The 22,508-nt window shown below is 58.4% G+C and overlaps 1 protein-coding gene across 2 annotated transcripts; it reads left to right on the top strand.

Annotated features, from left to right (window-relative positions):
- The first annotated feature begins 267 nt into the window (after window positions 1-267).
- Window positions 268-1,738, top strand: Grifin (galectin-related inter-fiber protein). Of its 2 annotated transcripts, XM_005397969.2 has the most exons (5): window positions 271-355; window positions 671-750; window positions 837-996; window positions 1,232-1,398; window positions 1,601-1,738. In XM_005397969.2, exons 1-5 carry the CDS (start codon window positions 344-346, stop codon window positions 1,614-1,616), a joined length of 435 nt encoding a protein of 144 aa, XP_005398026.1. In that variant the 5' UTR covers window positions 271-343; the 3' UTR covers window positions 1,617-1,738. The 2 variants fall into 2 exon arrangements, with proteins under 2 accessions (XP_013376608.1, XP_005398026.1); XM_013521154.1 differs by lacking the exon at window positions 1,601-1,738 and having other exon boundaries at window positions 268-355; window positions 1,232-1,402.
- Window positions 1,739-22,508: the final 20,770 nt, after the last annotated feature.

Below are 22,508 nucleotides of genomic sequence, written 5' to 3'. Positions count from 1 at the left end.
GATTTGGGAGGGGAGTAGGGGCTGCCTCTACTGGGTCTCTAGGGCCGGGTGGGGAGCGGCTGTGTTCTCAGAGGTGGGAAGGGTCTGGACTATGGCGGCTGGCAGAGCCTGGGTTTGGCAGGCCCAGAGGAGGCGGGGCTGGGAAGGGCGTGGGGGGGGGACCTGGCTCGTGCTTTTTGTTTCGGTGCTGGGGATGGCACCCACCCACCCCAACCCTCCCCTCCTGAGAAAGGGAGAGAAGTGGAGGGCATGTGGCCGCTGGGGGTGGGGCTGCTGCGCCCCGCCCAGCCCAGCCGGCCTATATCCCCCCAGCCGGCTAGCTCAGTCCTTGCAGTGGTGGGCGATGGCTGTGCAGGTGGGTGAGACCAGGGTCTGGGGTGTGCCGCGCACCCCAGCTGGGGAGAGGGAGCAGGGCTGGGTGGCGGGGTCCCCCAGGCTTGCTGTGCTCCTCCCCTCCGGTGCTCATCAGACCCCAGCAGCAGGGGCGCAGGGGCAAACATCCCCCCATAGAAGCTGCTGGGCAGGCTCATCCCACCCCACCACTTGTCATGAGGGCCGGGGTCCCACGAGGGCCGTGCTGGGGATGCAAGCCTGGCCGCAGCAGTGAGGAGTAGCAGGGAGAGGAGGCCACCGCCCCACAGGGCTCTGTCCCCTTGTTCTTTGTCTTCAGTTCGAAGCCTTCTGTGCAGGGGGCCTGGCCCCGGGCTGGAGCCTCATGGTCCAGGGGCAGGCTGACTCCAGCGAGGAAAGGTAAGGAACACTGCCGCCTGCTCCTGGACCTCGGGCTGGGACTGCACAGCCCTGGGCTGGCTTTGTGACCTACACTGTATCCCCAGGTTTGAGATCAACTTCTTGTCTGAGATGGGGGACATCGCCTTCCACGTGAAGCCCCGATTCTCCAGTGCCACTGTGGTGGGCAATGCCTTCCAGGGCGGCCGGTGGGGCGAGGAAGAGGTGTCCAGCGTCTTCCCGCTGGCCCTGGGGGAGCCCTTTGAGGTGACAGGGGCCTGGGCAGGGCCTGAGGGAGGACATCAGGGCAGAAGGCTGGGAAGGAGGGGGTTCCCGAGGGCCAGCACAGCAGTTCCCTCCCTGGTGAGCCTCCCCCTGCCTCACTCTCCTCATTTGTGCCGTGGGGTGCTCATACCAGCCGCCAGCCCCTCCTTCTTGGGAGAAATGAGGGGTTCCCAGCTTGGCGCCCAGCCTGAGCATGACTGTCCTTCCTGCCTGGCAGATGGAGATCAGCTCAGACGGGGAGCACTTCCACGTCTACGCCCAGGAGCATAAGGTCCTGCAGTTCCCCCACCGCCAGAGGCCACTGACCGCCATCACCAGGGTGCGGGTGCTGAGTGACCACCACCTGGCCCAGGTGGAGCTGGCCAAGCGCAGCCTGAGCTGGGGGTAATGTCCCTCCCTGCCCCTCTCTACCCCTCCTGCAGGGACCTCCTCGGGCTGGGCAGGGACTGTCACCTGGCCTTCCTTCCCACCCCTCTTCCAGCTGGCCTCCCACATCTGGGCACAGGAAGAGGTCACTGTCCTGCCATCCTGTCCAGATCTGTGCCCCGGTGGCCGGGTCTGAGGTGTGTCCCTTGGATGTTTGCAGGGAAGGGAGCTACTGAGCGGAGCCTGTGCCCCAGGATTGAGCCTTGGCTGGTCCCGTGTCCAGGGTGCCTTAAACCCACCGTGGGGAAACCCCCTCCCACACCCAGCCAGACCTTCAATAAAATGCAAACCAACCGCAGGTGCTTGGCTGGCTGCTGTGGGGACTCACCTGGAAGGATCCACCAGGACAAGGGCCTCAGGTTCCTGACGCCTACACGCCAGGTGCCACCTGACCCCTGCCTTTACCACAGGACATGATATCCCTGCAGGAGGGCTCCTGGCCATGGTCGAGTCCCAGCAGGATCCAGGGCCAGTGCTCATCAGGGTGCTGGGTCCCTTGGGGATCCCTGGGGCTCCCTCAGGGTGGGAGGAGGATGGCCCTAGGTAGAGGATGGGCTGGCCAGACCCTGCCCAGGCCAGGATGTCACCTGGGAGGCCCCAAAGCATCCTCCTCCCCCTCTTCCTGTTGGGCCTTTCCTGTTTCCTCTTGTCCACCTGGAAGGGAGACGTGCTCCTGCCCCAGTCGCCTCCTGTGGGGAATCCAGCAGGAGGAGGGGCAGCCGGGCAGCCGGGAGGCACAAACAGAGCTGAGCTGACTCTGCCCCTTCTGTGTGGTCTTGGGCAAGTCCCTCCTGTCTCTGAGCCTGCACCACACCATCCCTGGGGGATAACGGCTCTGCCTCCCCTTCTGAGAGGGCTCAGGCTTCAGACCACAGCTCGGGAGCCCTGGGGTGGCCATGACCTCACGTCTCACACCTGGACAGGTTTCCTGTGGTTTCTTTAAATGTGTGTGAACTTCAGCTTGTCTGTCACTCTGTGGATCTCCAAATCTACCACATCTATGTCCTTTGTATATTTATGTCTGTTGTCTGTCTGCCTTTAACCCTAACCCTCTAGCTGTGATCCAATGTATCATCTATCTCTATAGATGTATCTATATCTACCATCGATCCTTTGCCATCTGTCTCTACACTATTGATATCTAATAACCTATATGTATTGTGTATGCATCACCTATATCTATAATTTGTATCTATTGTCTGTTGTCTATTTATATTCTATGAACCTATCATCATTTTTTTTTGTCTTTTTGAGACAGGGTCTCGCTATGCAGTTCAGGCTGGCTTTGAGCTCATTTTTCTGTTTTGTTTTTTTGTTTTTTTCTGGTACCAGGATTGAGTTCATTTTGTAGCCCAGGCTGACCTCGAACTCGCAACGATCCTCCTGCCTCAGCCTTCCAAGTGCTGGGATTCCAGGCGTGCACCACCACACCCAGCAAACCTATCATCTTTGTATTGTATATCCATCATCTATATCTATAATTTATTTCATCTATGTATGAATGTATGTATGTATGTATCTATCTATCTATGATCTACCTACATACCTACCACCTGTCTATCTACCTGCCTACCTACCATCTGTCTCCATTCAGCCATCCCTGTCACGGCTTGGCTGAGCTGCCATGGCTACATGAGCGTCAGGGGCCAGTTACATGAGGCGAGCGTGTGGCCCACGACCACAGGTGGGGTGGAGAAGAAGCAGCCGGGACTTTGGAACGGCGGCCTGGCCTGAGTCCCGGCTCTGCCCCTCCATGTGGGACCTGGGGCCAGGCCCTGACTTCTGGGGCCTCTGTCACGTGGGGGTGACCACCGCCCTGGGCTCACAGGACTAACTCAGGCCAAGTGCTTGGAGTGCTGGCTGGCATGTTTCACAGTATCGCTGCTGTGTCATCCCCAGACACCGGGCTGGCAGAGGTTTTACAGATGGGAAAGGCCAGGGTGGGGCCCGGGCAGGCAGGGTGCAGCATCCTTGCTGCTCCGCAGACCAGGGGAGACATCTGGAGCTCACAGCCCGGCGCCCGACCCCAGGTGAGACAATGCAGCCCCAGTTTCTAGCTGTGCGGCCTCCTTCCTGTCTCCATCCCCTCACCGCCGCTGCGTCCAGCCCAGCTGGCCAGGAGCCCCTTCCTGCCAGAGGCCTTGCCTTTGTGTCAGCCTGGCCGGGCCACGGCTGTCCTTGCTCCTGGGGCCAGGCACTGGCACTTCATGGTTGGCCTCAGTTTCCCTGCAGGAACCCCCACCAGTGTAGCTCTACCCATGGCGCCTGGAAACATTTGCTGAATGAATGCATGAGCAAACACATGAATGACTGGCTTGGGAAAATCACTTAGAGCCTTAAACAAGGTAGAGGCACCTCCCTCTGGGACCGCGCCAATGCAGCCCCTAGCCCCTGGCTCCTGCACTCAGGATAAGAAGATACCGCACCTCCCTGCCTCCGTCTCTGGCTTGCTTCTCCCCTGGCTTGGGCCCCTCCTTCCTCCTGCCCCAAACTCTGCTGAGCCCTGCGCTGCCCCTGGGCCTTTGCACAGCACCTCCTTAAATACTCCTCACTCTCACATCCAGCCTCTCTCCGAGATGCTGCCTCCTCAGAGACACCTTCCCTCATACCATGCAGAAGTTTATTCCCCTCACTTCAGCATCTGTTCCCTGTGTCTCAAATCCTGGATTTACCAGCTCTGGCTTTGCTGACTTTATCTCCCTGGCTTCACAGCAGGTTCCAGGGATTCCCTACAGCTGAAGCAGGGACATAGAACCATTTGAATCCTTTAAGCAACAGGCAGCTCACTACCTCCCAGGAGCAGCTTCCCCCTGCAACCGGAAGCAAGTTCCAGAATGGATTTAGGGCTTCTCCTCCCGCTGCCTCCCTGGCCCTGGCCCGCATCTAGGCCCTGAAAGGAGCCATGCTCCCTGACACCCTTCAGAGGCCCAAGGGTGTCAGCAGGGCTTGGCCAGGGCAGCTCTGTTCCCTTGAACTGAGTCTGGGGGGAGGGTGCCTTTTCTGCCCTGTGGCACTTACAAAGGGGAAACAGCTGCCTGATGAGGCCACAGCCTTCAGGTTGCACCCTCAACTTTCGGAGGCCCCTGGCTGACCCAAGGGGCCTGGCTGTCTGCGTGGTCACGGCAAAGGCTCAGATGCAGCCTTGACTAAAGGAGTGGGGGTGGGATACAGGCCAGTGGGTGGGAGGGCAGGTGGGGCCGAGCCGGCCACTGACATCTGGCCCGGAGGGGACAGTGATGATTTCTGCAGATGGCGCAGGCTCCAGGGATGCAGGCTGCGCCGGGCTTATGAACAGACACGGCGGCCGGATTTGAAGGAAGAACTGGGAATCCAACTCGATGAGAAAGCAACCGGGTGGCGGGGAGAGGAAGAGGGTGTGCAGGAGTCCTGGCCCATCCTGAACCGGGGGGTGTGAACCCCAGGACCTCAGGAGCCCTTCCCCACGCCCGCCTGAGCCAGGGAGGCCCAGGCCGACACAGATTGGCAGCCGAAGGTTCCAGCTCCGGCTCCACCAGCCTGGACCTCAGGGTTGCTGTGAGGCCTGAGCCCACGAAGCCCCTTGGGGTGTGATGGGCGCCTGGGAGGGGCCCAGACAGGCACCGCTGACAGGCTGGGCCAGGAAGCAGCAGACAGTGGGCAGGGGCCCCCCAGAGGCGGGCAGTGATGAAGCATGGCAAGGAGCTCAGGAGAACGGGAGGTAGGGCGCTGTGCCATCCACGAGGGCCAGCAGCTCACAGCCACAGGCACCTAGCGCCTGAGCTGAGATGTGCACGTAAAGCACACACTGAATTTTGCACACTCAGTGCAAAGAGATGGAAAATGTCTCATTGGTAATGTTTCTATTGATTACATGTGAAAATGATAATACTTTTGATATCTTAGGTTAAATAAAATCTATAATCAAACTTGGTTTTTTGAGACAGGATCTTACTATGCAGTTCTGGCTGGTCTTGAACTCACTATGTGGCCCAGGCTGGCCTTGAACTTGTGGCGATCCTCTTGCCACATCCCCAAGGGCTGGGATAATAGGCATGTGCTATTGTTTTTTGTTTGTTGGTTGGTTGGTTGTTTTTTTTTTTTGAGACAGGGTCTTACTATGCAGACTTACTATGCTGGCCTTAAACTCACTTTGTAGCCCAGGCTGGTCTCAAACTCCCAGCGATCCTTCCAGCCTCAGCCTCCCAAGTGCTGGGATTACAGGCATGCATGTTTTTGTTTGTTTGTGACATGGTCCCACAATGTAGTTCCGGCTGGCCTTGAACTCATGGCAGTTCTGCCTCAGCCTCCTGACTGCTGGGATTACAGGCCTGTGCCACCATAGGCAACTACAGTTAAAATTTATTCCACCCTCTCCAAACAATTGTTTAAGCATGGCCACTAACTAGACAATTTTTTCAGTACTGAGGATTGAACCCAGGATCTCCACACTGAGCTGCATCCACATGCTTGTTTTGTTTTGTTTTGTTTTGGAGTCTTAATAAGTTACTAAATTGCCCAGGCTGAGTTTTAAACTTGTGATCTTCCTGCCTCAGCCTCCCAGAGTGCTAGAATCATGGGTTTGTGCCACCACTTCTGGCTTAAGATTTTAAATCACCCCTACAGCTCAAGTTTTGATTTCTCTCTCTTTCTCTGTCTCTCTGTCTCTCTCTGTCTCTCTCTCTGTTTCTTATGGTGCTGGGATGGAGCACAGGGCCTCACACATGCGAAGCTGTGTCACTGACCTACACCCCCAGTCCTCTTTTTTTTTAAATTGAAAATTTTGATACAAGGTCTGGCTAAGTCTCCAAGTTGCCCAGGCTGGGCTCCAATTTGCAGTCTTCCTGCCTCAGCCTCCCAGAGTGCTGGGATCACAGGGTTGGCCCACTACACCCAACTCCTTAAGGAGAGAGGAGTAGGCCTGGCACAAGGCCTCTGAGGAGCTTCTGGTTCTCCCAAGACACAGACATGTGCCAGGCTTGGGGGAGCAGCCCCCAATGAGCAGGTCTGGGTCCGGGCCTCACTGGAGCCCGAGCTCGGCCGGGGACATGTGTGTCCCCACATCACACTCCCTGCGTCCCCAGCTGCCACGGGCGTCCGTCCGCCGGCTCTAGCTGACTGGCTTTGAAGCGCGCTTGCTCCCGCCAAGGCAGTTGGGAAAGACCCAGGGGAGCCACCAGCTCCCAAAATAACTGCACACCATCCCACGTGTGCAGGGGGCGAGGAGTCCCCAGACGGAGGGGCTGGGTGGGAGGGACAGGGGCGGGGTGGAGAGGAAATCGGGAGATGGGGGGGCGGGCCGGGAAGTGAGTGGTGGATATCCCTTGCCCCTCCCAGGTTGGGCAACCCCTATTTTCCCGGAGGGGAAACTGAGGTCTGAAGAAACTAGAAAAGTTGTCTGAGGAGCTCAGAGCATGCGTGGCAGCGCAGACCATCCTGGCTGGGCACTCCCCACCCGCTACCCCCACGACCTTCACACTGGCCACCACTCACCCAGCTGGCCTCCGATCCCGCCTGGGTCCCCGGGGCATTGGGAAATGTCCTCCGCAAAAGCGAGGCCAGCACTGGGCGGAGCTTTCAGAATTTCCCCAGCTTAGGGGCTGGGGATTTAGCTCAGTGGCAAAACGTCTGCCTGGCAAGCGCAAGGTCGTGAGTTCAGTTCCCGGTACCAGAGAAAAACCAAAACCAAAAAAAAAAAAAAAAAAAAAAGAATTTCCCCGGCTTGAGGTGGTCAGAAAGCAGGGCACAGCCCACAGCTGGGTGATAATTATAGATTTGGAGAAGGAGGGGAAACTGAGGCACAGAAGGGGCACCTAGAGAGTTGGCTGTCCTGCTGGCAGGGCCTGGCCCAGAGCCCGGAAAGCAGAAACTGAGGGGTGGTCTCTAGAGGCTAAAAATCTTTTGCTGTAAGACCCCTCTCTCCAGGGCCACAGATCAGTCATTCAGTCATTCAACAAGCTTCATTAAATCCTCACTGTACATTGGGAGCTGAGGACCACAGTGGACAAGGAGGATAATCTGGGTGAAACCCTGAGACCTGGAGGGGGTAGCCCAGAGCTATGCACCCCCCAGGAGACAGAGGCATTCCTTCTGGAAGGGACAGTATCTGTGAAGTGGCCACGGCCACTGCTCCCCACACTCCAAGGGCCTGCTGGCTCTGTGTCAGGCGGGCGACACTGCAGTGTGAACCGAGAGCCCACGTGCACTCTCAGCTGTGGACAGGGAGTGCCTGTGCCCAGGAGGCCGGAGCGAGGCACGGCCAGGGGCAAGGACTGTGACCTGAAGTATCCCAGGGGCCAGCAAACAGGCATGGGCACAGGCCCAGGGACAAGAGGGTGGTCAAGGCGGGCTGGTCGCCAAGCCCAGGACAGACCTTGGGGACACTTTGGGGGGACAGGAGGGAGCTCAGCGGAGAGGCAGGAGAGAGGTGAGGAGCGGGTAGACATGCTCCAGGGTGTTGTCCCATAAGTGAGGGATACGAAAGGTCCAGGTTTGAGCCCCCAAAGCGTCCCTGGGCCTGAGACAGACACCTCTGCTCCCTGCCCTGCTTCCACCTTCCCACTGCTACCATGGGCCCCACGCCCTGGGGGTCCTGGCAGCTCAGAGAGGGGCCCTAAACCCACCAGAGTCCACCATGCCCTCGACCCCGCCCTCAAGCCACCCCTACCCCAACCTGCTGTCCCCGCTCCGACTACAGCACCCGCCTCCCTGGGCTGGGACGGGACACGGGACTCTTTCAAAAACATTTCCTTTGCAAAATAACCCTTCGAAATATGTTTTTGGAAACGGGCTCCTGATCTGAACAGGAAGACGTTAATTACGGTCCCTCCCCAGAGGGGCGCAAGGGAGGAAGCGCAGTGGTCAGGAACAGGAGCAAGGGCCAGGTCGCAGCCGCTCGAGGCCGGCGCATGCCCAGCCCCACAGCCCCCACACAGCCGGTCCCTCTGTCCTCGGCTGCCGGACAGCCACAACAGGACGCAGAAGGCCAGGAGGGGCGGTGGCAGGGCCAAGGTCACAGATCAGAAGCAGATCAGGGCGGGGCCCCCTCTGCTGCCGCAGTGTCGGGAGAATGTGTCAGGCGCGTGTGTCTGTGTGTGCATGGGAAGAGGCGGCCAGGCCCGTGCTGAGCCACAAGCCACACTGTCTCCTGGCCTCACTGGGCTGGAGGTAAGTCTCCTCCACAGGTGCAGAGCAGGAAGGAGAACAGGGCTGAGGTCCCCTTTCTGCTCATGCTCTGAGACCCCCACCATCCTCTACTCAGAGGCCACCTGGGTCTCTGGAGGTTTTCATGTCTATGTCCATCGCAGGAGCTCTGCTGCTCATGTTCTGGGTCATGGGCTGACTGGTACTAGATATTGGGGTTAGCTTGGAAGTCTGAGGTGCCTAAGTCCTGGCTTTTGCTTAACCCTGTAGTACCACTTGCCTCCAGAAGCAGGACTGATCTCAATGTTCATACAAAGAACAAACCTCGAGGCTATGCCTCTGTTCATCCATCCACCATCCACCATTCACCCATCTACCATCCACCTATCCACCCATCCACCATCCACCCATCCACCCATCCACCCATCCACCCATCCACCATCCAGCCGTCCACCATCTACCCATCCACCATCAACCCATCCACCATCCAGCCATTCACCACCCATCCACCAACCACTCATCCACCATCCAGCATCCATCCATCCACCATCAACCCATCCAACATCCATCCATATACCGCCAATCCACCATCCACCATCCACCCATCCAACATCTATCCATCCATCCATCCATCTATCCATCCATCCATCTACCACCCATCCACCATCCACTCATCCACCATCCATCATTCATCCATCCACCATCAACCCATCCAACATCCATCCACCACCAATCCACCACCCACCATCCACCCATCCACCATCTATCCATCCATCCATCCATCCATCCGTTTACCATCCACCCACCATCCACTCATCCACCATCCATCATCCATCCATCCACCATCAACCCATCCACCATCCATCCATCTACCACCAATCCACCATCCACCATCTACCCATCCATCATCCATCCATCCACCATCAACCCATCCAACATCCATCCATCTACCACCAATCCACCATCTACCCATCCACCATCTATCCATCCATCCATCCATCCATCCATCCATTTACCACCCATCCACCATCCACTCATCCACCATCCATCATCCATTCATCCACCATCAACCCATCCACCATCCATCCATCTACCACCAATCCACCATCCACCATCCACCATCCACCCATCCACCATCTATCCATCCATCCATCCATCCATCCATCCATCCATCCATCCATCCATGTATCCACCCATCCACCATCCAGCCTTCACCCATCCACCACCCATTCACCATCCACCTAAACATCTACTACCCATCCACCCATCCACATCCACCCATCCACCCATCTACCATCCAGCCAGCCAGCCACTGAGCTATCCATCTACTCACTGACCCATCCATCTATCCACCTGCCCATCCATAAATCTCTGTTCTCTCACCCTCCTTTTACTCCTCTAACCATCTATCTACTCGCTCTTACGCTATCTATCCATCTGTCTGTCTATACAGGGCACGATGCTAATTGGGAAAGGTCAGACAGAGAATCCTGGAGGATGCTGTGGGGAGACAGGGTAGGGTAGACCCCCCCTAACTCCCCAACCTTCCTCTAGTTAGGCATTCCTCTTCCCCAGGCTCCATCCTGGAGCCATCAATTATTGTCATATCCTCCTACAGAGGAATGGCTTTCTCTGCAGCCCCATCCTGTCCGGAAAGGGGCTCTTGGGGGACTGAGGCCATTTCAGCTGTTCCCTGACTCTGGCACAGGCCCCAGAAGCCTGGGGGATGTTTTCTGAATGGACTCAGACCCCTTGTGGCCAGCAGGGTAGTTCCCGCCTTTTGGGGGACAGCACAGGGGCAGTGTGGTGCAGCCTAGGAAGCCAGCGGGGACACATGGCTCACAGGGGTGTGGAGTATGGCTGTGCAGCCCTCAGGGACCCCGCGGGCTCCTGCACCCTTGCGAGCTCAGCGCAGGCGCAAGCCTAGTTCCAGGAGAGGCTGTGGGAAAGGCCCTTCGCAAACCCCTTGCAGGTCACAGGGGGCTTGTAGGGGAGAGTTTCTCACCCTGAGGCCCGGGAGGGAGCCCTGGACAGAGCCCAGGATGATCTTATGGGGAAAAAATGCCCCCAGGATGAGTGTCCCATCTAGCTGCCAAGTCACCCTGAGCTTCTGGGCCTCATCCCCAGAAAGAAAAGGGCCCCTTTTCCAAACCCTCAGTGGCCCCTCTGTGGTTCCCGCCAAGAAAGGAAGACCAACCAGGCGTGGTGGCACGTGCTTGTAATCCTAGCACTTGGGAGGCTGAGGCGGGAGGATCACTGTGAGTTCAAGACCAGCCTGAACTACATAGTGAGACTCTCTCAAAAAGCCAAAAAGAACACTGTCACACTCACACCCCCTTTCTGTCTCCCACTGTCTCTTTCCCTCCTGGTCTCCGTCCCTCACTCTGCCTTGTTTTTCGTTTTTGTTTTCCTTTGTTTGGTCTGATTTTAGTTTTTTGAGACAAGGTCTTAGTCGGTCCCCCAGGCTGGGTTTGAATTGCCATCCTCCTGCTTCAGCCTCCTCACTGCTGGGTTCATAGTCCTGTGCCAATGCACCCAGCGCTTTCTGTCTTCTATCTCGGGGTCTGTTCCTTCACCTGTGTCCCTCCCTCTCCCTTCAGGATGCCAAGTGCCCTCTCACTGTGCCCCCACACCCAGCCTCAGGGCCACTTCAGGGTCCTCCTTCCCAACAAGGCCTCCCTTGGCCACTACGAGCGGCCTGGTCACAAAGCCATGCCTCCACCTCCCTCACCTGCTGCCCGGAGAGCTAGGGTGGCTGTTCCAGGGCCCTGGGATAGGACAGAGGTGTGGCGGCAGCTGTGCCCGTGCTCGGCTCCAGAGGGAGGGCTTAGGAGGGGGTGGAGAGACACAGGAGGGCTGGGCAGCAGAGGCGGGACAGAAGACCCCCGTCGCTCTAGGCAGTAGCCTTCGCCCATGCCCAAATCTCCCCCGCATGACCTCCAGCTGCTCAGCCCCCCGAGGCCGCGCAGGCTCCTGGCACGTGCCTGCAGAGGCAGCAGGAAGGGTTGTGCCCGCTTCAAGGACCCGGGCCCGCCCAGGGAAGGGGGGACAGGAAGGGGGTGGCCGTGCCCTGGGCACCCGAGGTCAGCCAGGACCAGGGAGGTAGGGCAGACAGCGGCTCCAGACTCTGCGTCACGCCAGCCCGCCCCACCCAGACCCCTGTCCCTAGCGCCCTGCCCCAGGCCCTCCCAGCCCCTGGAGTCTGGGGCCCAGCCAAGCCTGAGCTGGCCACAGGCCCCATGCGTCTTGCTCCAGGCAACCCGGAGATGAAAGAGACCAGGGTTTGGGCTGGACCCGGCCCCCATCAACATGAGCTAGGCCAGCGATCCTGCCTGCAGTGTGGGCGGTACCAGACCCCTCAGGTCTCCTCACCCATACTTAGCCTGGCCCAGGCCCTTCTCTACCTTTCTACACCAATATCACTAGCCCCAGAGGCCTGACCACCGACCACTCCAACCCCACTGTGACCCTCCTGGCTTTAGGTCAGATCCACATTGACGCCACCCACTGGAGACACCATCTTGGGAGACCCCCTACCAATGCCAGGTCCCCAGCAGCTCCCAAAAGGGGAGTGTGGCCTCTGATCCCATCCCTGAGCCTCTGAGGTTGGTGGGGCCACAATGCTTTGCATGGTATGTGTCTGGGTCACCTCTGAGGATGTGGGGTATTGTCCAACTGGGTGGGGGAGGGGAGAGCTAGAGAAAGAGAAGTGTGCTGATAGAATCCCAGCACTCTGGGAGGCTGAGGCAGGAGGATTACAAGCTTGAGCCCAGCTTGGGCAACTTTGCAACTTTAGTGAGCCCCTGTGTCAAAATAAAAAATTTAAAAAAGAGAGACGAGGATGTAGCTCAGTGTAAAGGTCTGGATTTGGTTCCCAGTATCTTCCTCTCAAAAAAAAAAAAAAAAAAAAAAAAAGGGAGAGGGCCTCGGGGTAGGGACAGGAGTCCTCCTCTGCCCTTAGGCTGCTCCCTACTCCCGCGGTCACCCCTAACCCTAGGCCTTGCACGTAAACATTTGGTGTCTGCTGTGGACGCTGGCGACTGCGGGGCAGGGCGTCAGCACCAGGCAGGGGTCGCCCCTCCCCCAGCCTACTCTGCCCCCTCCTGGTTGCCTGACCTCAGTCTTAAATCCTGACGCTCCCACACCCAAACCCAATCCCAGTTCTCTCTGGGGTGGAGAGGGCAACTGGGCTCCACAGGATCCTGTCAGCCACCCCAGGGCTTGGGGCACTGGGCCTGGGGCACACTCAGGCGGCGGGGCGGGGGCCGCGTCCTGTCTGCCTGTGCATTGTTCCCGGCCACCGGGCCGCCCACCCCACCCCCACCGCAGAGCGCGGCGCGCGGGAGCGACGCCTGTTAACAAGCCTCTTCCCAGCCCGCCGGCTCCCAGCCCTTCCCAGGCGGAAAATTCAATTAGTCTCGAGCAACTGCTTTGCTGAAGAGCCAGAAAAAGGGGACCCAGAGAAAGGGACCCGCCTGGCGGCTGTTGTGTGTGCCGGGGGGAGGGGACGCGGCAAAAGGGTGGGGGGCGCTCTGCTTCCTGCCCTCCCACCACTGTGGGACCTAAACACAGGTCTTCTCGTGTGACTGCCTCTGGCCCTCATGCCCACTTCTGTTCCCTGCACTGACGGAGCCCTTGGAGCCCTCCCGGTGCCCCCTTAGACATACCTGCCAGCTCCTGGCTCTGGTCCTCCCAGCTGGGTCCCTGGCTGCGGACAAGAGGAGCACAGTTACCATTAGGGTTTGGGTTAGGGTTAGGGTTAGGGTTAGGGTTAGGGTTAGGGTTAGGGTTTGGGTTCGGGTTCGGGTTTGGGACACCTTTCCAGACAGGGTCTCTCCCCTTGGTCTATACTGACCTGTCCTCCTCAGCACTCTGCCCTTTGGCCACAGGGCCTTTGCACTCACTGTGCCACTGTCCCTGACAAGCTTACCCTTCCAGAACTTCAGCCCAGCTAAGGCAGGCCTTCTTTTTACTCTTTCGTCACCATGGGACTTCACAGCAAGCAGCAGAAGGCTCCCTTCGAGGGGGTGCTGTGGAGATCACCCTCTTCTCTTGCCTAGCATGGGTCCAAAGCACACAGCAGGTGCTCCATAAATGTTTGCTGAGTTGTTGAAGCGCCTGGGAGGCCTGTACCCAGCTGTCGGCCCACACAGGAGTTTAGGAAATGGCAGAGTCCTGTAGGAGGAGACATGCTCTTCTCTGGCTGATGGAGTCCTATGCACCTGCTGTGGCCCTGTCTCTAGTACCCACTCCTCCAGGATGCTAGAGTGGCTCTGAGGATTGCTGAGGCAATGTTGCAACGTGGGTCTTGGCCTGGATGTCTGAGTTTTATCTGGGGCCCATTCTCCCCTCATCCTTGGCCCATGGTTCCCATCGCCCATCCACAGAGGCCTTCCTAGCTCCCCTTCAGGAGCCTCAGGAAAAAGACCCAGGCTGTGTGACTCCCCACTACGACCCTCCATGTGACCGGGCTTCTCATCTGGGCAGCCCTGCCACCCCCAGCAGGCCCCCCCCCTCCAGCCTCATTTCCTGCATGGGCCATGGAGGGCGCCCTCGGTTGAGTCCGACACACAGTGGGTACGGTGGCCTGGGAGCCTCGGGCTGCTGTGGGCAGAGTGCGCTTCGTCTGGGGAGCAAGGCCTCCCCCGCACATTGGGGGCTGTGTCTCTGGCACAAGCAGGCCGAGGGTTTGCTCCCCCCAGGGGGGTGGGGTAGCATGCACAGGGACCCACTGGTGGGTGGGTGGGTGCATGTCCGGAGGTGGTGACTCCCCCAGCCAAGGGAGAGGATGCTGCCTTTGTGGGCCCTCAAAACAGGTCAGAAAAGCAGGAGGTACAGTCTCAGTATTCTGGGAGGCTGAGGCAAGGAGATCTCATGCTCAAGTCCTGCCTCGGCAACTTAGGGAGAGGGTAGAGCACCTTTGGTTAGATCCAGGGAGGGCAGTGGTGCAGGGCCTGCTGGGGAGGCAGAGGCTTGGGAAAGCCCAGCTGTGGGGAGGGGCTGTGAGCAGAGGCACGAGGGCAGCCCCTCCTCTTCCCAGAGAGACAGAGGCAGATGGCAGCCTGGGGCTGAGGACTCGGAGTGGCCAGCCATCCCGGCCCCAGTGGGTGCTCACAGCCCCTCCTAGGAGCCCTGGGACTCAGCCTTCTCAGATTTCTGGCCCCAACCTCTGCCAGCTGTGTGCAGCTGGGACCTCGCCCCAAGGAAACCCAACACCAGGTAGGGGCGGGTGGCAAGGATAGCAGCCAGAGGCCTCTGCTGGCTCCCTGACTGCCTGTAGCTACGGCACCCCAGCCAGGACCGGGGACCTTTGTGACTCGCTGGGACCACCTGCCCAAGGCTGTCGGGAAAGAGATGGCAGATGAGAGCTCCCAGCCCGGCGGCTGGCAGGTGATGCCCCGGGAAGCTCCCGGGCACCCTGTGGGCCCCCTGAGATACACGGAGCTCCTCACATGAGTGTGGTCACATGGGTGTACACAGAGGAAGGACAGAGGGGGCCATGGCTGGGCTGGGACACAGGGAAAGGTACTAGGTTCCACCACCACCCTGACCTCAGTGTCCCCAGGAGGGACCCCTGCTCCACCCAGCCGTGCTCCCCACACCTCCAGTGTTCTCCATGCTCTGGATGGGGAGACTGAGGTCCTGCCCAGAGCTGTCCCAGAGCTGGAGCCAGGGAAGGGAAGGAGGGCGGGAAGGAGGGAGGAGGCCCCGCTTGGAGGGGCTGCCAGATGGCTGTAATCCTGTGTCAACAGGGGCTTAGACACCTGCTTGGATCCTTCCTCCCCGCCGCCCCGCATTCCGGCACATCCCAGAGCTTCCCCACACCAGGGCCTGGGGCCTCCTGCTCTGCGTGGGGACGCAGTCTGGACCCACAGACCGGTCTCCAGGCTGGCCTGGGGCTGCCCCACCCTTGGCCTGTCTTACCCTCTGGCAAGTTCCTGAGTGCCTTTTACGGACACCCCTGGGGCCGGAGACACCTAAGTGTTGGGAGCAGTCAGCCTGCGAGGGAGAGGAAGTCAGAGTGGGTGCTAAGGGCTGAGGAGGGACGATCTGCCCACCCCATGTTGTGGCCCTCAGCCTGTCTGGGTAGTAGGTCTCAGGCCTATCTGCAAATCTGCTCACCCTCACCCAGGGCCCCAGGGAGCCCTGTGTAGCAGGTACAGAGCTGGGCTCGCATGCAGGGCTCCAGAGGCTGCTTGGACGCTGGGGGATGCAAGCCAGAAGGTAGGCCCTGCACCTGCCCCCTCGCCAGCCCCTCTGCCACCTTCTCCCTCATTCCCAGGCCCTTCCAGACTGAGAACCGAAGACCCAGGGCTGGATTTCCATGTCAATGGGCGGCCTCGCCTGGTAAGCTGGTTAACAAGGCCCCAGCCCGTGGGGAGTGGGAGGCCGGGTGTTAACACACAGGCCCTTTCTCCCCAGCTCCGCGCCATCCAGGTTGCCATGGTGCCTGCCAGGCCTCGGGCCGCAGCTAATCCTTTCTCTGGCCCTTTCATCTGGACCCTCCCACCCCCAGACAGGTCACTGGTGACTTGGCCATGCCCAACAAGGCTGGTTTCTCTGGGGAGGTCAGGGGAGGCCATAAATCCAGTCCCCAGAGCCCTTTGTCCCTGTATCCTCCCCAGCGCTCCCCCTTGGGGACTCTAAGGCGGGAAATAGTCTTTTCCAGGTGGTCAGCTCCTCTCCCTGTGGACTGGAAGGTCCCCAAGGGCCGTCCCTGTCTCTCTTCTGCTCGTCCCCTTCCACTCTGTGACCTCAGTCCCACCTTCGTCCTGAACTGCTCTCCAGCTGTGGCTCCCTGTTTCGGGAATGAGCCAGCCCAGCTCCTGCCACAGGGCCTTTGCTTGGCCTTTGCTTTTCTTCCATAGGGGTCTCGAGGCTCTTGGCTCCCCTGCCAGTCTTCACAGGAATGTCACCTTCTGCCGAGCCCTGGGGCACAGTCCCTTTCTAACCACCTGGCCGTGAGGTCAGGGAGGGACTCCAGGGCAGGGGCTCCAGCGCCAAGGAGATGTGGCAGGTGGAGGAGGTGGGAAGCACTTGGCAGGATGGAAAAGGCAGCTCTCTGCTCAGGCAGGGGTCACATCCTGAGAACACAGCCTCCAAGGGGCAGCTGAGGTCAGACTCCACCCTGGCCAATTCAACAGCCTCATCTTCCTGCAGAGCAGACAATCTCACCATGAAGACGCCCTCCCCTGCCGCATCACCTGTCCCTTAAGACAGTCCTGGAGTCCTGGAATTCCAGGAAGTGTGTGATTTGAAAGGTGAAACAATTAGCGAGGCCTCCAGTCCGTGCTTAGCTCCTGTTGCCCACCCAAGCTTCTGCTTGCAGGCCTTATGTGATGAGGAGCTCACCCCCTGGGCATTTCCTCCTCGTGTGGTATGCCCCCAGGACTGCTATGGTATGGGCTCCAGCTCAGGCAGCTGAGAAACATAGTTCCCGTGGACTTTTCACCTGCAGGGGCTCCTACCTTGTGGCATGGTGGGGGACTGCACTCTCCCAGCTCCTGGCCCCCTGGTTGGGCTGCGGGTGAACACCTTCACCCCTGGAAAGTAGAGCAAGGGGTCAGGAAACGGGCACCTACTGTGCTTTCCCAGTCACTGTCACTCTTCCAGGTCAGGACAGGAAGTGGTCCCATTTTTCAGGTGAGAAAACTGAGCCTCAGGAGGAAGGGCTGGAGCTGGGGGGGAGGCAGAGCCTGACCTCTGGTTGGAGGCCTTTTCCAGGCCACCTGGCAACAGGGAGGCAGCCTTGGCCTCAGCTCAAACCCAGGCCTCGTGACCATGTTCACAGCCCAACTCTTCAAGAGATGGACTCGTGTGGGTCCCAGGGTGGGGGACAGCGGCTACAGAGACAGGGCAAGGGGGTGGATATAGCGCGGTGGAGCACATCTGTTACCCCAGAACTCTGGGAGGCTGAGGCAGAAGGGGCCCAAAGTTCAAGTTCAGCCTGGTTGACTTAGCGACTTAGCAAGACCCCGTCTCAAAATTTAAAAAATGAAACAGGATGAGGGTGTAGCTCAGTGAGAAGACCCTGGGTTCAAACTCCATTACTGCAAGAAAAAAAATAGAAAAGATAGACCGAGGGCACTGACTAGGCAGGTCCTCAGAAGGTGGGGACAGCAAAAAGCCCAAGCCCCGAGGTCATGGTGTTGGATGGGGGACAACGAAAGAGGCCAGCTGTGGGGGTTTGTGTCTGGGTAGGATGTGAGGGGCCCTGACAGTCTCCATTGCCCCCTCAGGAGATGGAGCAGCAAGAGCGCTGGCCCCATTGTGGGGAGGAGCAGCTGGGGGGCCAGAGAAGAGCCGAGTGCTTCAGCGCGTGGGTGAGAACAGATTCCAAAACCCTCCTGGGAGACCCCAGAGGCTCCAACTATGCAGCCACTATTGGCTGCACTGTCAGGACCTGTGGCCGCCTCCACCCTGTACTTCCTGTCCCCCAGCCCCGAGTTCCTGGGCTGACCCGCCGTGATTATCAGCCTCTTCTGCCAAGCCAACGACATCACAGCCCAGAGAGGACAAGACACTTGCCCAAGGCCACATACTGAGAACCTGTGACTGCCTGCAGGACAGCGAATGAATAAATGTCCCCGGAAGGGCTGTAATAAGAATAGGAGAGCAGGAGGGGGGGGACCCTCAGTGCTCTTCCTGCAGTCTGCTCCTGGGGGTCAAACACCAGCTCGGGAGCCCCTCCGCAAGTCTTGTCTCGGGTTGGAGCAGCCTGCGGCAGCCCTCACCACAGCCACCTCTTCTGTGTGATGCAGCCGGGCAGAGGGTGGCACAGGCCCCCCGAGGCACGAGGGAGGACCTGCCGCTGTGTGGAAAGACCCAGCCCCTCCGTGCTTCCTCCGCCCGCCCACCCACTGGCCGGCTACTTCCAGGTCCCGGGCCCTGTCCTCACAGGATGCTGCATTCCCCGGCTTTGCATCTCCGCGCCTGAGCTTCCTGACTTGCAGCAGTGTGGGTGGGCAAGGGACCGTGCAGGGCCAGGCTGCAAGAACGCAGCACAGAGAGCGTGGTGGCAGGGGCGAGGGCTCCCGGGAGAACTCAAAGGCAAGGGAGGGGACAGAGCCGGGCTCCCCAAGAGCAAAGTACCACCTGGGCCCAGAGTCCAGCCGGAAGCAAGACTGCCAGGCCCGCCCTGTGAAGGTCACATAAAGCAAGATGGAGACGTAGTGACAGTCATGCCTGCTGCCGTCCCCAACTGTATAAACACCTCAAGGGTTTTTGGTGTTTGCCCCGCACACCACAGACTGTGCCAGGCCTTCTGATTGCCCCACTTTTATTTTATTTTGTTTTGTTTTACTTGAGACAGAGCCTCACTGTGTAGCCTAGGCTGGCCTTTCTTCAGCGATCCTCCTGCCTCAGTCTTCTGTGTCACTGCACCTTGCTTGATTGTTTTCATTTTACAACTGAAGACACCAAGGCACAGAGCAAGAATGGGAATCCCTTGAGTTCACCCAGGTAACGGCAGAGCCTACATTTGAACCGCAGTGCAGCAGTGGCTGCATATATTTGAGCAAACACCCCGCCTTCTTGGCCTCAGTTTAGCACAGCGCCCCCAAAGTTAAGCCCAGGGTAGGTCTGATGGAGTCCAGGACAAGTGGCAGGTGGGAGTCCACTGGGACAGCTCTCAGGCTGTGGTGCTCCCACCACGGGAGCACCCCTTTCAGACCTGCAAGCTGGGCTGGTGATCCCAACCCTCAGGAAGGCCTGAGCGACGCACAGCAGACTCCTCCTGGGCCAGCGCAGCCCGCAGGCCCCACCTTGCCAAGCCTGAGGACCTCAGGTTCCTTCCCATCCCTGGCTGAGCAGCTGCAGCTGCAGGCAGGTCTGGACATCACAGGGTGGGCACAGGGGTGGTGGGAAGCGGCCTCAGGAGGTCCTGGTGGACACACCTGGGCGGTCCTGCCTCCCAGGAGACAGGGGAAATGGCATCAGCGCTGTCCAGACAGCCACCTTACCTGTCCCAGAGCTGCCTGCAGCCCCTAGGGAGTGACCTCCCTCTGGCTCCACAAAGGCCAGGATGGGAAGCAGCAGAGGAACCGGCTGTGCGGGACACCTGAGCCCCTGACCAGGCCTCCCAGGGGGCAGCCACCTGGGGGTGGGAGGCCCAGAGCAGGCCAGTTCCCAGCACCTCCTCAGCCAGCACTGCAGGAAGTGGTCGGCAGGTGGAGGCCAGCTGGCTTCGCTTGTCCTGACCTGCATCTGTCAGGCTGGGGGCCTGAGACCAGACCAGGCATTCCCGGCCTTGGGTTGTGCATCTGTGACCAGGACACTGTCACCTCCCTGGCCCTGGGACTCAGGCGGGTAGGCAAGACTGGGCAGGATCAGGAAGCCAGTTCTGAATCCTGGCTCCACAGCCTAGCTGGATGACCTCTGAGCCTAGGTTTCTATGTCTTGTAAAAGGCACTTTGGGGGCTGGGCATAGTGGTGTACACCTGTAATCCCAGCAGTTGGGAGGCTGAAGCAGGAGGATTACAAGTTCCAGGCCAGTCTGAGCATGTGGATAGCTTATTCAGGCCCTATCTCAAAATAAAAAATAAAAAAGAGCCAGGGATGTAGCTCAGTGCAAAGGCCCTATGCTCGCTCTCCAGTACTGCTAAATAAATAAATAAATAAATAAATAAAATAATTGGCTACCTCTGGAAGATGACTGAGTTCACAATTCATGTGATGATTGTGCTTTGGAAGGTTGGGAGGGGCCTTCTGGCTAGCAAAGTGGGTGATCCCACGGGGTGTGCACTGGGAGCCTGGCATCACTGGCCTGAGGCCGGTAGTCACTCGCCCACACTCATGCCCAGATCTGAGCACCAGGAGATAAACAGCTTGTTTCAGCGAGGGCCTGGGGCTTGAGGGACAGTGGGCCCCTTCTTGGTTTATGCCCCTGTGTTTCATGCTGGCCAGCTCCCTGGGGCCCCAGAACCAGCTGGGGGAGCAGAGCCAATGTGCCTGTCTGCCCATCCATCCTGTAGGGGTGGGGGCCTCAGGCCGCATTCCTGTGGGGAGCCCTGGCACTGCCTGACCCCCATGGTCTAAGTTGTCACCCTGCCCACACCAGACATAGATGCCAAGGGGTGCCCCCCCCCCCAGTGCAGGGGAACTGGCTTCGCAGAGAGGGAATGTCAGGCCTCTAGATCCCTGATATTGGGGAGTATAGTAGACTGACTAGTGGCCCCCTAAAAGATAAGTCTAATCCTCAGCCTTGAAGGGGACCTGACTTGGAGAAAGTCTTCACAAATCCTTAAGGAAACTGAGAATGGGGGTCATCCTGGATTTACAGTGGGCCCTAAATGCATGACTGATGTTCCCGTCAGTCAGAGGGAAGGCAGCACTCTGGAAGGCCGAGGCAAGAGGATCACAAATTCGAACCCAGCCTAGGTCACTGTTATGTTTTTTGTTGTGTTTTTTTTTTTGGTTTTTTTCCGGTACCGGGAACCGAACTCACGACCTTGCGCTTGCCAGGCAGGCGCTTTGCCACTGAGCTAAATCCCCAGCCCCGGTCACTGTTGTGGCTTGTAGCTAGATGTCCCCCCAGAGCCTCTTGCAGTCACAGGTGGGGCTTTTCAGAAGTGGCTGGATCTAGGGTGTATGATGCTGGGATCAAGGGTGTGTGATTACTAAATCAGTCCGCTGATTGGTTTGGCATCATTCTGGGTGTGGATAAAGGGAAGGCCCAACTGGGTGTGATACCACCTGCCCTAAGGACATGTAGTTTAGATATAAGGGACAGAAGAGAGCCACTCTCCTCACTTGCTGCTTGCTTCCTTGATACTTTGCTGCTTTGCTGCCTTCCTGCCTTCTGTTTGCCATGGACTATTTCTCCTCTGCAATGCCCCTCTGCCATGCCATCCTGCCTGGTGGCCAGCTAACTGTGAGCTGAAACTTCTACAAACTGTGAGCCAAAATAAACCTTTCCTCTTTTAACTTCATTTTGTTTTTTGTCTTTTTGAGATAGGGTCTCCCTATGCAGTTCAGGCTAGTCTTGAACTCACTTTGTAGCCCAGGCTGGCCTCGAACTCCCAATGATCCTCTTGCCTCAGCCTCCCTAGTGCTGGGATTACAGGCGTAGACCACCACACCTGGCTCCTCTTTTAACTTTGTGTGTTTTGGTATTTTGTCTCAGCAACGAGAAGAGTAACTAAGACAGTCACTTAGGGACTTAGTAAGACCCTGTCTCAAAAAAAATTAAAAAGAGCTGGGTATATAGCTCAGTGTGAAGGTCTTGTGTTCAGTCTCCTGTAAAACACACACACACACACACACACACACACACACACACATGCACACGGAGAGGACAGAGATTCAGAGAAAGTTATGTGACCACAGAGGCTGGGATGGAGTGAGGCAGCCCCAGGCCAAAGAGCACCAAGGTTGCAGGTGACCAGAAGCCACACAGGGACTGAGATCAGACTCCTCCTCAGAACCTTGGCCTCCCAAACCGCAGGAGAATAAGGTCCTCTTGTTGTTGAATCTACCCAGTTTCTGCTAATTTGTTTCAGCACGCCCAGGAGACAAATTCAGGGACTGGGAGGCTATGAAAAGACTCATTTCCCCACACTTAGCCTGGGGTGGGTACGGAGGGGCCAGGCTAGGCACCCCATGGGCAAGCCAGCAACCTTCCACAGAGTCAGGGCTACTCCACAGACCTCTGAGCTCCAGCTGGGCTTTCAGCTCATTGCTCCAGGAAGCTCAGAGGAGATAGCTCACAGTGGACCATAGATTTCTAGGGTCAGGGGGATGGTGGGGACCCCTGCTCCCCAGGGACAGAACATACATCGATCCAGCTGGAATCCCTTCTGCTGTCCCCCACTTCCCATGCGCTGAGGGGAGACCCCCCCACCAGCCCAGCCCAAGTCTTGGCCCCATTCATCTGAGACCTAGAAGACCCAATTCCCCATGTAGTCTGACCTGTGCTTGACCTGCATCTGCAGCTTCCTGCATAGGGATGA

The sequence above is a fragment of the Chinchilla lanigera genome, unplaced genomic scaffold, assembly GCF_000276665.1.
Source record: "Chinchilla lanigera isolate Chin_1 unplaced genomic scaffold, ChiLan1.0 scaffold00059, whole genome shotgun sequence".
In the NCBI taxonomy this organism is placed as follows: domain Eukaryota; kingdom Metazoa; phylum Chordata; class Mammalia; order Rodentia; family Chinchillidae; genus Chinchilla; species Chinchilla lanigera.
This window is presented reverse-complemented; position numbering and strand designations above follow the sequence as displayed.

What these genes read in the sequence shown, in the direction of transcription:
- Grifin (XM_005397969.2), top strand. An exon ending in GCTGACTCCAGCGAGGAAAG is followed by an intron (nt 751 to 836) that starts GTAAGGAACACT and finishes CTGTATCCCCAG; the next exon opens with GTTTGAGATCAACTTCTTGT. An exon ending in CCCTGGGGGAGCCCTTTGAG is followed by an intron (nt 997 to 1,231) that starts GTGACAGGGGCC and finishes CCTGCCTGGCAG; the next exon opens with ATGGAGATCAGCTCAGACGG.